At 42.2% G+C, this 14,929-nt stretch overlaps 1 protein-coding gene across 7 annotated transcripts in view; it reads left to right on the plus strand.

The window, feature by feature from the left end:
* The first annotated feature begins 10,998 nt into the window (after positions 1-10,998).
* LOC145267163 (metabotropic glutamate receptor 5-like) overlaps positions 10,999-14,929 on the plus strand; it is a 138,818-nt gene continuing 134,887 nt past the window's right edge. For 4 of the 7 annotated variants that reach the window (XR_013864832.1, XR_013864831.1, XR_013864833.1 and 1 more), the window contains exon 1: positions 10,999-11,593. Coding sequence is in view for 2 of the 7 variants with exons in the window: in XM_080123213.1 (XP_079979339.1) it covers positions 11,413-11,593 (181 nt within the window). In the remaining 5 variants the exon portion in view is untranslated. The remainder of the gene's footprint in view (positions 11,594-14,929) is intronic. The other 3 variants (XR_013864829.1, XR_013864830.1, XM_080123212.1) reach the window with 2 other exon arrangements.

A 14,929-nucleotide genomic window follows, 5' to 3' on the forward strand; every position in this document is an offset into this window, starting at 1 on the left:
ACCTCATGCACGGATATTTGTATGTTACCTAGCTTGTTCTGTGTTATAGGATGAAATATGGGGAGTTGATGGCCTTCGTCGCATAGGGTAGAATTAGCTGCAAAGTTCTTTGCAAATAGTTTGGCCTTGTCTGACGCTGACGAGATGACCTCTGGTCCATTGATAATGGTTGGTATAGAATGCACACTTCTGTTCAGGATCCTATTTGTTATTTGCCAAAACTGGTGGGAACCAAGCAGCTGATCAGCTACCTTGGATTTAACAGACTGGGCATATAGCTCTCTTGCATTTTTTATTACTCTTTTACAGTGGTTGCTGGCAGTCCTGAAAGCAGTTTTAGTCTCAGTGCATCTATTACTTTGGTAGCTATGGAAAAAGTGATTTCTGTGCGCACATTCCGGGGAGAACTATCGCTGGCTGTTAGGTTTTTGTTGGAATTTTTTAGATGGTATGAATTGGTCTATGCCTACAATTAACCATTCGGTCAGATCTGATACTATAGAGGACACTTCCTTTTTAAACATGGAGTGCAGAGGTAAATCAGATATGAATGTATGGAAGCTATCCCAGTCAGCCATTGAGTATCGGCATACAGTACGGTGGAGGGGTACGTCTGGGGGCTTCTTACATTTCGTTTTTATCTTAACTGATACGACGGAGTGGTCGGAGGATCCTAGAGGAGAATGAATGGAACATGAACATAGCTCAGGGGAAGTTGAGAGAAAAAGGTCTAAGAGGCTTGCATATTGACCGGGTGTATCGGGCACACAGGTGGGTTCGCGAACAATCTGAGTGAGGTCATAAGCAATGGCAAAATCATGACAAAACCTCCCCTCATCATCTGTCTTATTTGAATGGGTCAGCCATTCCACGTTATGGACGTTGAAGTCACCACAGATGTGGATGTTAGCCAAGGGATGTGAAGACAGTATGTTGTCTATTTTCTCAGATATGCTCTTAAAGATAGTAACTCCGCTGTTGTGGGGCCTATAGAGGGCAAATATAAATGCAGTGGTGTTAGTAAGTGCAACCCTGAAGCATATATAGGGTAAATTAGGATCTTCTCTAGAGATATCCCTGCCACACGGGAAGCCATCCTTTATGTAGGCACATATTCCATGCCCATGGCGATCTTCGGTGTCAGATTTAGCTGTTAAATTAGAGTATCCGTTAATTATGAACTCATCTAGGGAAGTGGTCGGCCCTATTCCAGTTTCACTTAGAAATAATATGTCCGGTTTCATCTCCTGTAATTGGGTTTCAACCTCTGGAAGGTTGGAACGTAGACCCCTGATGTTGGAGAAGGAGACCTGGTAGTAGGGGTCTACGTTGGAAGATGGGGTTCTAGGTTTAATCGAGTGGCATCAAGTTCGGCCAGGTTTATTTGCCTTTAATCATTTTCTGGCCAAAGCCAACAGGCATCTTCAATAATGGAATCATTAACTGCCAGGGCAACTCCAAGGGCCAGTGAACTAGCATCTACCCAGACCGTGAACTCATTCCCGCTGATGCACCACTTTCCCTGAACGGGGTCATCACTGGTCACCCTGGACACAGTCTCTGTCAGCATGCTCCTTAGGGTGACATCGTGTACTGCATCGTCTCATCCCGATGACACGGCTATTGCACGTCTTTTTATGGCCACCCTGAGCCAACCGCACACCATCTTTCCACAAAGCGAAAACACTGTTCGTCGAGTGATGTTTGATGGGACCTTGGGGACGCGACTTCCTCTTCTCCAGCAAAGTCCCTCCTTGCTATTGCGCACATGCAGGCCAAGAACTTTTGCTCCATCACACAGACGCTCTGGTTCCTTACATGTCAGTCCAAAGCTCTCAAAGTGCATTCTAACCGATTGCGCTGACATGAGGCTCCCATTGACGAATATATCATCGATATATGAGGATGTTGCCTGTTGCACTGCCTCATCTTGCTGCCGGATAGCATGCATGATTGCTGTCATAATGCCTGGTGCCACATTTAAACCGAACCCTAGCCTGGTTAGACAATATCAGGTTCCTCCAATTTCCACAGTCTGAAATGGCCACAATTTCTTCTCAATGCGTATTTGCAGATAGCCCCTGTGTAGGTCCAGAGTTGCCACGTTCGATCCCTTCTGTCGCCACTCCCTTAATTTGAGTGCACACACATCAGCCCTTGCCGTATATGGGTCGACATGCTCATTGAGCTCATGGTAGTCTAGGAGCGGCGGATCTTTTGTTTGGTCTCTTGTACGATGGCCATCAAGTGAGTCAGCCCTTGCGGGGGCCAAGCTCATCCTCTGGGTATGGAAGAAGCCAGCCATTGTCGATCCACATTTGCAGTTCTTCTTCATACTGTTCCTTTTTGCACTTGTAGCACTGCGGCCCGTCAAGTTTCCGAGTTGATTGACGTGACGAAAGACAATCACAGGCCAAATGGTTGGGTCCTCCACACTTATAGCAGGTTGTAGTTGCGCCCAGGTCCTGCAATCCAACCTGTGATTGTTGTACAGCTGCCGCTTGATCTATAGTGTTAGGGCTTTTCTTTAGTATTGCTCGTGCCCGCGCCAATACTTCCGATATGTCCATCTCGTCCACTTGGGATGAGGCACGGAGCAGATCTTCCACACTCTTAGGTAATCCTGCAACAAAGGCGCACACCAAGCCTTTGTCTTACATCCCTCCAAAAAGGACCGATAGCTTTTTTAGCTCAGCCAGATACACATCCACCATTTCCCCGGGATGTAATTTTCGGGCCATGAATTTCTTCCATGCAGTAACTAGATCTAACGCAAATGCTGTAAAAAGGGTGCCTTTGATGCAGGCAAAATCTGTTTTCTTCTCATCAGCCAACTGCTGGTATACTGCATATGCTCCCTCAGTGAGGCGCATTGGGACCACGCATTCCATACGCTTCACCCCACTGAGCTGTTCCACCCATTCCTGCACTGAGTGATCAGTGCTACTGCTATCAAACAGGGGAATTAGCTTGGGGTCAAATCCTGACGTCATGCCGAAATAGCTTGTGTTCGTTACAACTCTACTTTCAACCAAGTCGTTGTTTGTTTCGTTCACCACACTCTTTTCTTCTACCTCTTCTTTTACACACGTCCGTCCTCCCGCTTTCCTTTCCTCGTTATTTATGGAATCAGGGTACGAGATTCTCCGAGATTTCCCGAGATTCCACGAGACTTTTTTCCACATAAACACATGCGGGCACCATCTTGATTCTCAATTTGTACTTTGCATGCACAAACGCGCAGCTGCTTTAATGGTAAGCCACTTCTTTCTCCACACATTCCGTCAATCGCTACCTTGTTTTTGGAGAGTACTTCAGTCACTGTAACTTTTCTCCAGTGAGTCATGCAACGAGAATTGGATGGTTTCACCCACACCTCTTCACCAACTGCGATGTTCACGCAGGCCTGTTCTTCTCTCTGTGTTACAGTCAATGGATGTCGCCATTCATAAGAAAAAAATAGACTGGTGCAGCACTGAATTTTCGTCTTGACCAGCCTTCGGCATCATATTGTACCAAAAAACTGCTTCTTGGGGCGAAATCTGGCTTCTTGATGCCACAGCTTTTATAGTACGATGGTGACTCTCTATAATTCCATTTCCACTTGGACGGTATGCAGCTCTAAAATATAGCTCCACATTCCACTTCGCACATAAGTCTCTAAAAACTTCCGAGATGAAAGACGTACCATTATCCACCAACACCTCTTCTATTGGCCCCCTTTCCATAAAAACCTCCTCGACAACTCTCTTTTCCTCTTCTGCTGTTTCATTCTTGATTTTCCGCCATATCGCTACTCTCCCAGGCCCACAATCTATCATAGTTACATGCGGTTCATGTTGATAATGTGTGATGTCAATGGCCAATCTCCGCCAATTCTCTTCAACATGCAGTTCCCCTTTTTCATGTCTAGCCGGTGCAGGGTCGATTGATTGGCATTCCCTACATTGTTCCACCACCTTTTGGACGTCTTGCATTGTGACGTGCGGGTTTACTTTTCTTGGCAGGTAAAGTGTCCATTCCTTTCCATGCAGGTTATGCAGGTCTTTTAAATTCTCTACTGCACAACATGCTGGAGCCCCATCTCTTTCCTTGTGTAGCCAGGCTTTCTTGACTCTTGTCAGCTCATCTGCTTTATTCTTTTGTGACAGAACTAAGGTAATAGTTACCTTTAGTTTGAATTCTCGAACCAAGTCTCCCAGCACTCCAAGATAAGCATCTCCGCTGCTCCTTTTGTTTTGATCCGCTTATCACCAGACAGCTCTGATTTAATCCACGACACCACTGTTGCAGAGTCTGTTTTAACGTTCACTATCTGTAGCCCACATTTTAGAGCTAGATTGATGCCTTTCATCACAGCATCGAGTTCCGCAACATTAATATGGGCGCTATCATCCTTTTTGCGTAGTCAAGCAGCATCTTCAACAGCCACTTCTCCTATTTCCAATAATACCCCTAATGCTACACTGCTAGCATCAGTCCATATCACCCCTTCATGGCCCTCCTTTACATGCCATTCTCCTCTCACAGGGTCCATTTTTTTCACTTCTGCAATGACTTCTTGTATCATGAGAAGCACTTTTTGATCAACTGCATCTTCCCAACTGTCTGTCCTAGTCTGCCTTTTAATAAAACTGCACGCAGCCATCCAGCTATTGGGTAGTGGCCAACCAGCTTTCCACATATAGAGAAAAGCTCTCTCTTGGCTAGTTCAACCTTGGCTTCAGGGATCTCATTTCCTCACCCAAACATCAATTTTCCTGCCTTATTGTTCTGTAGTCTAAATCCCAAACCATTTCGTTTTCCAGTGACTCAGGCGGTGTTGTCGTCAGTCCAATATGCTTTGATATGCTCTCTCACCCTTTCCGCAGTCACCTCTGTTTCGTCCACTAGTACATCGTCAATTTAAGAGCAGGTGCCTCTCTTCACTGCATCGTCTTTGCCCAACACTGTCTTAAGAACTGCCGTCATTATCTTTGGTGCGGAGTGCAGACCAAATCCTAATCCGCGCAGACAATAAACTTGACCTTTGTACTCTACCAATTAATATTTCCACAATTTCTCATCAACATGAAGTTGGAGGTAGGCTGACTTCAGGTTCACAAGTTTAGTTGCCTGCTTCATCCTCCTCTATTTCCTTACAACTTCTTCACACACGTCGATTCCGTCCTTTGTGTGACAAGCGACAAACTTGTTCAGCTCACGGAAATCCAACACTGGCCTAACTTTCTTCTTAATAGGTTGGACCACAGCCATGAGTGGCAAAATTCCTTCAGTTTTCCCTGACCACGGCATTAATATTCCTTCATCTATCCATCTCTCAACTTCTTTTTCAAACTGCGGCTCCGCAGCTCCTTTCAGTGTGCTTTTGTAGCAGCTGACCCGATTCGTCAATACAGGTAGCTCCACGGTCCATCACCATTCTACCATCCATTTTTCGCCATTGAAGCAGGCTCGAAAGTCATCATCCTTAATTAGACATGGTCGGGGTTTTGACGGTTGGTTGGTATCACCCCTGCTTACACTTCCTGTTATTCCCGGTGCACTCTGATTGCCAAACTTCACCTGGCCTTTAGCAATAGTAGCTCCTCCCAGTCAGTCTATCGCGTCCAGGCCCAGCACCACATCAATTCCTGCAACCAGTCTATCCAGCACGATCACTCTTAGCTGCAATGGCATATTCCTTAATACAATCTCTGCATCGGCCTCTCCACAGCATTTCATTTCTCTGCCATCCACTGCTCTAACGTTGCTGGTTCCATTCCAAGAGTTGGCGACGCTCGTAGTAATAACTGTTGTTGTACATCCAGTATCAACAAGAGCTCTAGCCCTCTTTCCATTGATTGTGATCACTAATTGTGGCAACAAACTCTCATACGCCTGTTCAGTATAAAAGGGGTGACTACTGGCGCAATAGCACCACTTTACTCGCTTCCCGGAAGCGAAGGGCAATTCCTGTTAATGTGCCCTACTTGGCCACACTGAAAACAGATAATGTCTGGCCGTGGCTCCCTACAGTCTCTCATCAGATGTAGTCCTTGACATCGAAAGCATTTACCGGTAAATCCACGGTCTTACTTCATCACTGGTCGCTCCTTTCTGCTTGCCACAGCAGCCGCGACCACCCCCCGCTCACCGGACTGTTTCGCCAAAACTCTAGCATGCCTTAGAATCTCCTCCACCTCCATGGTTTCAATATCAGTAAGTCATTGCAGTTTCATGGAGATGCAATCAAGGAAATCAGTTACAAGCGCTAGCTTTACAGTCTTCTCAAGGCTGTGTCCCCCATATCCAGCTAGTCACCTTATCTCTGCCACGTACACGTCCACAGACTCCCCAGTCCAAGTGACTCTTTTGAGCTTGTTGTAAGCCTAAACGCGCTCTCGGAAAATGCGGTCTTTAACCGGTTTTCGATGCTCTCAGCAATGGCCTGATCCATCTCTCCCATTTCTAGATAGACCGCTAGAGCACTTCCTTCCGAATACATTGGTATTAACGTGGCTACATCCTCGATCTTCTGCAGCCTTACCACCAACTTCAGCTTGTTAAGCCATGCCACCACGTCACCTTCTCCAGTAAATGGCCTCAGGATATCGCTGCTCAATCTTACTCGGTCACCCATTTTTGTCACTGCGCTGAAATAGCTTGACATTAAATTTGAACTCAACCTCAGATCAAAAGTCTCAAACTCAAATCCAACTGTTCTCTTCTCTCTGCACTTTCCACACTAGTATTTATTTTCAGAAAATTTACAAGTAAAAAATCAGAAAAATTTGGCACAAGGCCGAAGATGGGGGAGGGGAAAGGACGGTCTTCTCTGACTAGTGCTAACTAATCTAACCTAACTAGTTCCTACTTTCACTCTACTTACACCATAATACCACATTCATTCATACTATACATCCATCAGCATATACATCCTTCATCAATCACCATAAGAACATCATACCATGATAACCTAATTAAAACCCATAAGAAAGGGGGTTTTGGGAAGATAAAAATTTTATATACAAAATACAAATGAAATATTTACAATGTTAGTAACAAAAGACCCCCCCCCCGTTGTTAAACTATGGCAGATACACCGATTCGCCAGTCGAAAGGGTGATGCGGGTCTGAACGCTTTATTTAAAACACCCTTACGAAAATTTCGAAAGGGAACCCGCATCTCTGGCGAATCAAGCGATCTGTTACCTAATTGAGGAGGGGAGTGGGGTTAAAAAAAACAAAAAAAACGCAGGGACAAACTTAAAAAGGGGCCTAATGATCGCTATCACACACTAGCTAGGTTATGAACAAAGAAGCCTAAATAATGGTCCTACTCTTGCCTATATCGTGACCTACTCTGGACTAAAAACGAGTCAGGGCTGACGTTCGTTCCTGTTACCCAAAATTCTTTTTCCTAAGGAACATCCAAGAACCAGTCAAGACTTGCTTCTCTCGCCCGACACACACGCGCAACTGACACCCACCTTTCAACAAAGTCTGACGAAGAGAGTCTAACTCTCTCGGCCTTGATACGATCCTTCAAATAATGACGTAAGAGTCGTATAAGGTCGAGGGGAGCAAAGTCCTCAGATCCATAGACCACTTTCATACGTGTGTTCCAGATAACACCTCTCATCACTGCTAGCAAGGTCAAACACAAATCTTTTCTGAGCCTATCCGTTGTCGGAGCCCAATTGCTACAGACATTAATAGGAACCAAGGTTAATGAGGATGTGTTCAGTATGCGGACCATGAGACCTGTAACAAACTCAATCAGCGGCGCCACGGTGCGACAATAAACGAAGGCGTGACATAAAGTCTTGTCCTCATCGCCGCACCGTTTACAAATAGGCGAGTCCACCAAGCCAGCTGAGTGGAGTCTCTTACCGACCCAGAGAGCATCCCAAATTACCAGTCAGGTCAAGGAAGCCTCGTCGTTAGTGAGGCATCCTGACCCAGGCGCCCAAGGCCAGATTGAGCGGAGCTGCTCCTTCGTCAAAGGGAGCCTCCCACCAATGACATCCGTTACGGATCCCCTCACTAAAACCCAATATAATGCCTTTCGGGACAACAGCAGAGTGTTAGAGAGGCTTTCCTTCACTCTTAAGAGGGACTTCAGTGTGCGCCGGCACTCGCGATAGAAGGGACATTCACCTCGGGGCAACCTGTGTGCCTCCCCCTCAGAGTAGTGCACCCCTCTCAAAGCCGGGAAGGCTTTCTTGGTGTCCTCCATCCAGAGGCCACCGTTTTCCTTATCTTGTGTGCACATTCGATCTAGGTAGTAAAGCCGTAGCGTGTATAGCCGAATCTCCATGTTTGGCATACCTAGACCGCCTTCAGAAGGATGTAGGTAGCAGACATCGCGACAGACCTTAGGGGCCCTTCCAAGCCATAAGAAGTTGAAAAGAGCCCTCTGCAAATATAACAGTGTATCTGACGGGATTGGAAGCACTGATAGACGATAAATAGCGATTGGATAGATGTGGGTATTACACACCTCCGCTCGCCCCTTTAATGAAAGGTTTCTACTGATCCACCGTGAAGCTGCAGACCGTACCGCTTTCAGAACCTCCGACCAATTTTTCTCCAGCTGGAGGTCAGGACCAAACCAGATGCCGAGTATCTTGCAAGGCCCATCGCTCCAACTAAAGGGCCCCTGAAGGGGCATACCCCTCCAGGCACCAATGCGCAAACCCGAAGACTTGTCGCACTTAATTTTGGCCCCTGTTACCGTTTCATACAATCTGATTTCTACACCGACGACACTAATCTCAGCACTGCTCGTTACAAGCACAGTTACGTCGTCGGCATAGGTGGAGTACTTCACCTGGGCATCCACACCTGGCAAAGTGATTCCGCGTAGGACCGGATTAACCCTTAGCCTGCGCAAAAATGGCTCGATCGCAAGCACATATAGCATGGGTGATAACGGGCACCCTTGACGAATGGAACGTGACAAACTGAAGGGTCTCGACCTCTTCCCATTTACTTCTACCATCACTGCGGGGTTAGCATAGAGAAGATGAACCCAAGAGCGAAATTGCGGGCCAAAACCGGCCGCCGATAAAACAGCCCCCAAGTACCGATGGTCAACCCTATCGAAGGCTTTGGACTGATCTAAATTGATCAGCGCAGCCTCAGTGTCGACTTTTTCTATCATCAGGCATATCGAGTGCAAGTTATCCTGGATTGTCCTGCCCTTCACGGCACACGTTTGCTCGGGGCTAATAAGACGAGCCAGGACAAGCTGCAGATGATTTGCGAGAATCTTGGCCAAAATCTTTACCTCAGCGTTAAGCATCGTTAAGGGCCTGAAATTACCTAACCCATCCCCACCATCTTTGCTTTTACGAACAAGTTTTATCACACCCATGGTAAAGTACTGGGGATTGAGACGTTCCTAAACCATGAGTTAAACAAAACCGTCAGTAAGAGGACAAAGATGTGCGACAACCTCAAATACACTTCGTAGGGAAGACCATCGATCCCCGGTGACTTATTAAGGCCGACCCGCTTTAAGGCTTCAATGACTTCATCCTCCGTTATGCCACCTTCGCACCTAGCCGCTTCGGTCGTCGAAAGACGAGAAAAGTCAGCCAAATAGGTGTTGAACTGTTCTAATGACAGACCGGGTTCCATGGAAAAAAGCTCCTGGAAATGAGATCTGAACGCCTCCAGCACACCCTGGTTTGTGGTCACGGTACGCCCGTCCGGCAATGTGACACGAGCGATGTGCCTATCAGCCGCTTGCCTAAGCTCCTCTGCACGCAGTTCAGCGGCCATGTTTGTTGCTTCCTGGGGCATTCTTTTTAACCTAGCCCTAATCACTAAAGCTTGGTGCTCCTTTTCAGCAAGGGAGGCAAGCCGAGCCCTAATTATATTAACGCTAGCACTATTCCCCTCCTCCACCGCCCGATTTAGTCTAGACTCTAGTGTCACTTTAGCTGCCCTAGAATCTAGTTTGAGTCTTTAGCTAAAGTCAGCAGCAAAGGACCTAATGGCTTCCTTAACTTTTACCCACCACTTATTCCCAATAATTGCCCCCGTCAATTCCCGCTGTAGGGTTAGTAATAGCCCGTCACGGAAGCCCTTCACATCGAACAACGACGTGTTGAGCTTCCAGTAACCGGCTAATCTAGGCTTAGGTCTATCTAAGTTTACCCGTACATGAACAAGTCTGTGATCCGAGTAAACTATATTGTGGAAACTTGGACAATCCAATACTCCTACGTCGACTCGCCTAACTAAGAACCGGTCGATATAGCTCGAGAGCTGTATCGAATCGGAGCCGCCTCTACCTGTCCAAGTCCACACTAAGTCACGGGGCTTTTCATTTCGGAATTTGTCGATAAGATCAAACTTATCCACAAATTCACGAAATAAAACAGCATCCCGATCTCTGTTAGTTCCCCTAGATGTTAACCCAACAACTTGCTCCAGTGCTCACTGACGTCTAACAACCTGCTCGAGTGCACACTGGTGTCTTGTTACCTGTTCCAGTGCCCACTAATGTTTGACTATCAATTCCTACCTCAAGGAACCAAGAATTTCAACCTCGCGTTCTCACTCCAGGGGATCCAGAATCCATTGTTGTACATTTTACCTTTTGTCTTGCTAAACAATAAAACATAATATCCTATCGTCTTAAACTGAACATCTGCGTTTGTCATCCTTCTTTGCCTTGTGTCTACTTTATTATATATTATACAATATCTCTGGCTCTACTGTTTGCTGAGCAATGTTGAAATTTTGATCTTTATATACTCAGTAAAGTGCTTGAAAAACAAAATTTACTTTAGCAGCTAGAAATGATTTGGGAGCACACCGACGTAGTAAACATCACTCAATTGACCGCCATTTTTTTGCTCCCCCTTCAACATTTTGTTAGGAACCTGTATGAAAATATATTTCTTTTTTCTAAAGTGTTCTAGCGAGGGTGTGGCTTGTATATGTTCGCACACGTCTTCAGTCTTCAGTCGATTAATATGTGTATGGCTGGAATGCATATCAATTCTCTTCTGTAAATGAAAAACAGGTTTGACAATTTAGTTGTAGTCTTTCTTTCCCACACAATGAATTCTATCATAATCACACTCAATAAATAAGGGACAATTTTTTTTTCACATGATTAGTTTGCGTGTAAAATGTGCTCAGAAGAAAGCTAATCTAATTGGCTGAAAGTCTGACTATTTACAACTAGCCGGAACTTCGTTTTACATCAACGCATTATACAATAGCAGTGGCTAGAGTGAGAGATACGTGTGTGAATATGACCGCTTGTCTTTTCGTGTTGGTTTTAATAGTCAATAGTGTTCCTATTTACTTTGCCTCCCCACGAGGGCAGAGTTAGACATCAAGGTCGTTTTTTAATGCGGAGAAAGGAACAAAAAAAAAAAAAGAAAAGAAAAACAAAAGGAATCAACAATGGACACAAGAAAAACAATATTAATATTTTTGTTTTCTTCGCTGATATCCGTGAAAACACAGACTCACGCCATCATAGGTTTATTTCCTATAAATTTAGATCCAGCTAATGAAGTCATAAGCTTACGTACGGCATTAAATGAATATCGTGGCAAATATCTTCCCCAAAATACTCAATTAGGTAAGAGATATATTATTTATTTATTTTTTTTTATGCTTTTTATTCGTAAGAGAAAAGACACGATTGAGTGGATTATTCAGCTAAGTGGAGTGGGATATTTACAGCTTTTTTTTTTTTTTTTTTTTTAGTTAAGTTGGAGAATTTAGATTTGCTCTAATGTATTTGAAGAGTTTTTGGCCTCCGAAAATTTAGGTCACGTGATTTATTTATTTATTTTTGACGGTATAAGATTAAAAAAAAAAAAAAAAAAAACTACCCCTAACTGAAATTACCAATAGATGTTTTTAAAACTCTATAACTTTACTTTTTCATAAGTTTTTCAAGTGGGAATGCCCCCTCCAACTGTAACATCCGATTTATTTAGAAACAAGACAATATTTAATAATGTACCCTCCTCCACCCCCTTGACATTACCGGGCGCTATTATATCATTAGATTTTTAAAAGATCAGGAAACAATTAAATCCAAATTATATTGTACAAACAAAACGAAAAGGACTTATGTAGAATACGGACCGTGTTGAAATAATAACGTTATTATTTAGAACGCATTCTTAAAATGGGGAGGATGTTAATACTTTTAATATATTCTTATCGGTGGCCAGAAAACTCGTCCATGAAAAACTCGTCCATTTTTGCTGGGTAGGAAAATTCGTCTATTATTGAATAAATATCGATTGAAAACACATGTAATGACCGTTTGTGAAGGATATATTGTTTTTAAAAAAGACTATACCCCCATACTATTTTCCTAAAATATTCTTACTTGTTTACTGTTGTTTTAAAGAAGATAAAATCGATTTTCTAAGTGTTCGTTTTCTACCTAACTGGCTACGTTCTTAATAGTTTCACTTATTTTAAAGTGTTTATTCAGTTCAAAAACGAGACTACAGACCGCATAATATATATATATTTTATATTTATACTTTTATTTACTGAAAAGGGCAAAATCGATTTTTCTACCTAGCTGACTAAGTTGTTAATGGTTTAACTTATTTTAAAGCGTTTATTCAGTGAAAAAAAAAACAAGTAGTGTCAAGTGTTACGTGAGAACAAGAAATAATGTCCGACATGAGGGTATCACATCTTAGGGGTCTTGATAATCACTCAAAAATAGACAATTAAAGGAAATACTAAGGGAGATTTAGTTTTAAAAAGAGCACCCACCCTCCAAGAATGTTACAGTGACATTTATTGGGTGGGTTTCTTAAACCATTTTGTTTTATTTCTTATTTTGAAGTGAATATCGATTCTTCAAAGACAAAAATAATGCCATTATTTCTTGTTCGCCGGCAGCGTTCAACATTACTCGTTTTTCGAACCGAATAAACAGTTTACAATAAATAAAAACACTAAAAAGTTATCCAGTTAGGTAGAAAAGTAACTTATCTTGCCTTTGATAACATTTATTTGCTATATATTTGTTTTTGACAACTTTTTCGAATCTATGTGTATAGTAAAACAAACCCTATAATAGATTAATAAATTTCTTTATCGATTACTTTTTTCTTAATGATTGATTTAACAATTTTAAAGTAAAAATAAAAAAAATACAAATGAGTTTATGAGAGTTCAACACACGGCCTCCCCCTCCCCCAAATGTTTCGCTTTTTATTTATTAGTTAATTACATTTTTTTTTTTAATATTTCTAGTGTTAAGGTATTAACAGGGGAAGTTCGATTCTTATTCAGTACGTTTTGTTTGTTTTTGATTTTTAATTCTGTTAAGTTTTTCTATCATACCAAATGCACCCATGCATTATTTAAAATTATAATTTATCAATCACCAACATTTATTGTCGTTCTGTCAAATTTTGCAAAATTGAAAATTCCGAAGTATAACAACAGCAAGATTATACAAAATCCAATTTATAATTAATTCTTAATATAAAAATCCAATTTATAATTAATTCTTAGTATAAAAATCCAGTTTATAATTAATTCTTAGTATAAAAATCCAATTTATAATTAATTCTTAGTATAAAAATCCAATTTATAATTAATTCTTAGTATAAAAATCCAGTTCCCCAAAAAGGGCACTTTGAACAGGAACAAAAATAAAAATTCTCAGTCAAGAACGATTTCTCCTCCACTGGCCGAGGACAGACAAGGGGAAGTACAGTATCAGAACAGATACTACACTTTGCTCCTAATAATAATAATAATAATAATAATAATAATAATAATAATAATAATAATAATAATAATAATAAATTTACCTTCAGATGAAACAAAGCTTTTCTTGTAAGAAATTCTGCAAAAATAAGCAGGCCTCTCATTGGTCGGTTTATCGCCCACGATTTTATTTGAATCTATCAGATTGCTTGTGCCTACTAACTGCCAAGAGTATTCTTAGAGCTGTTATAGTCGCATATACCTCTATATTTACATGATAAACCAGAAAAGCAGCAGCAGCTGTGACAGTGTCAATAATGGTGATGCTGAGAAAAATCCTTTCGTCGACGCAATACACATGAGCTCACTAGATTCACACGGCAACTCCAAAGCACATTTTTTTTCATATACACACATCAATACAATAGCTCGCACATCACTTCAACCAAGAAAACCGCTAGAGAAGGCTGCACAGCAAAAGAGAAAATCAAAATGTAAAACACAAGCACCACAGTAAACGCAACTCATGCAGCATATTAACGCAAATAAGTATTACACAAAACATTGTAACAATTCAAAACCGACTAGGTTACATTCACAACTTTTTCAGCTTCAAATTGATATAACACATGCATACATACACCAAACAGACGATCCCTACAACGCGTTAAGACACAATAAACAAACGCAATTAAAATAGAAAAATTTAAGCTAATTATCAATTTGCCCTTTGTCTTCAACTACGTCCGCACCACCATTATAAAAACAGTAGCCGTCGTGACAAAAAGTCAGTCGCCCAGAGTCACAGCAAATCTACAGCATGGGATAATTATCGGCTCCGTCGGATCCATCCCAGTGTTATATTATGAATAAGTGTATGGTGGCGAGAATGAACCAGACAAACAATATGTATTTAAATTTTAAAATGATTGATTTCTCAATTGTTTATTTATAAAAGTTAAACTTAATGAGAAAGTAAAAATAAACAAAGTGTTCAAAGTTCGTAAGGATGATGCACGCAAGAGTGGATTTAACGTTGGGAAGGAATCCGACGGAGCCGATAATTATCCCATGCTGTAGATTTGCTGTGACTGTGGGCGACTAACTTTTTGTCGCGACAGCTAGTGTTTTTATAATGGTAGTGCGGACGTAGTTGAAGACAAAGAGCAAATTGATAATTAGCTTAAATTTTGCTATTTAAATTGCGTTTGTTTATTGTGTC

The sequence above is a fragment of the Euprymna scolopes genome, chromosome 42, assembly GCF_053919585.1.
Source record: "Euprymna scolopes isolate OS-2025 chromosome 42, ASM5391958v1, whole genome shotgun sequence".
NCBI lineage: Eukaryota > Metazoa > Mollusca > Cephalopoda > Sepiida > Sepiolidae > Euprymna > Euprymna scolopes.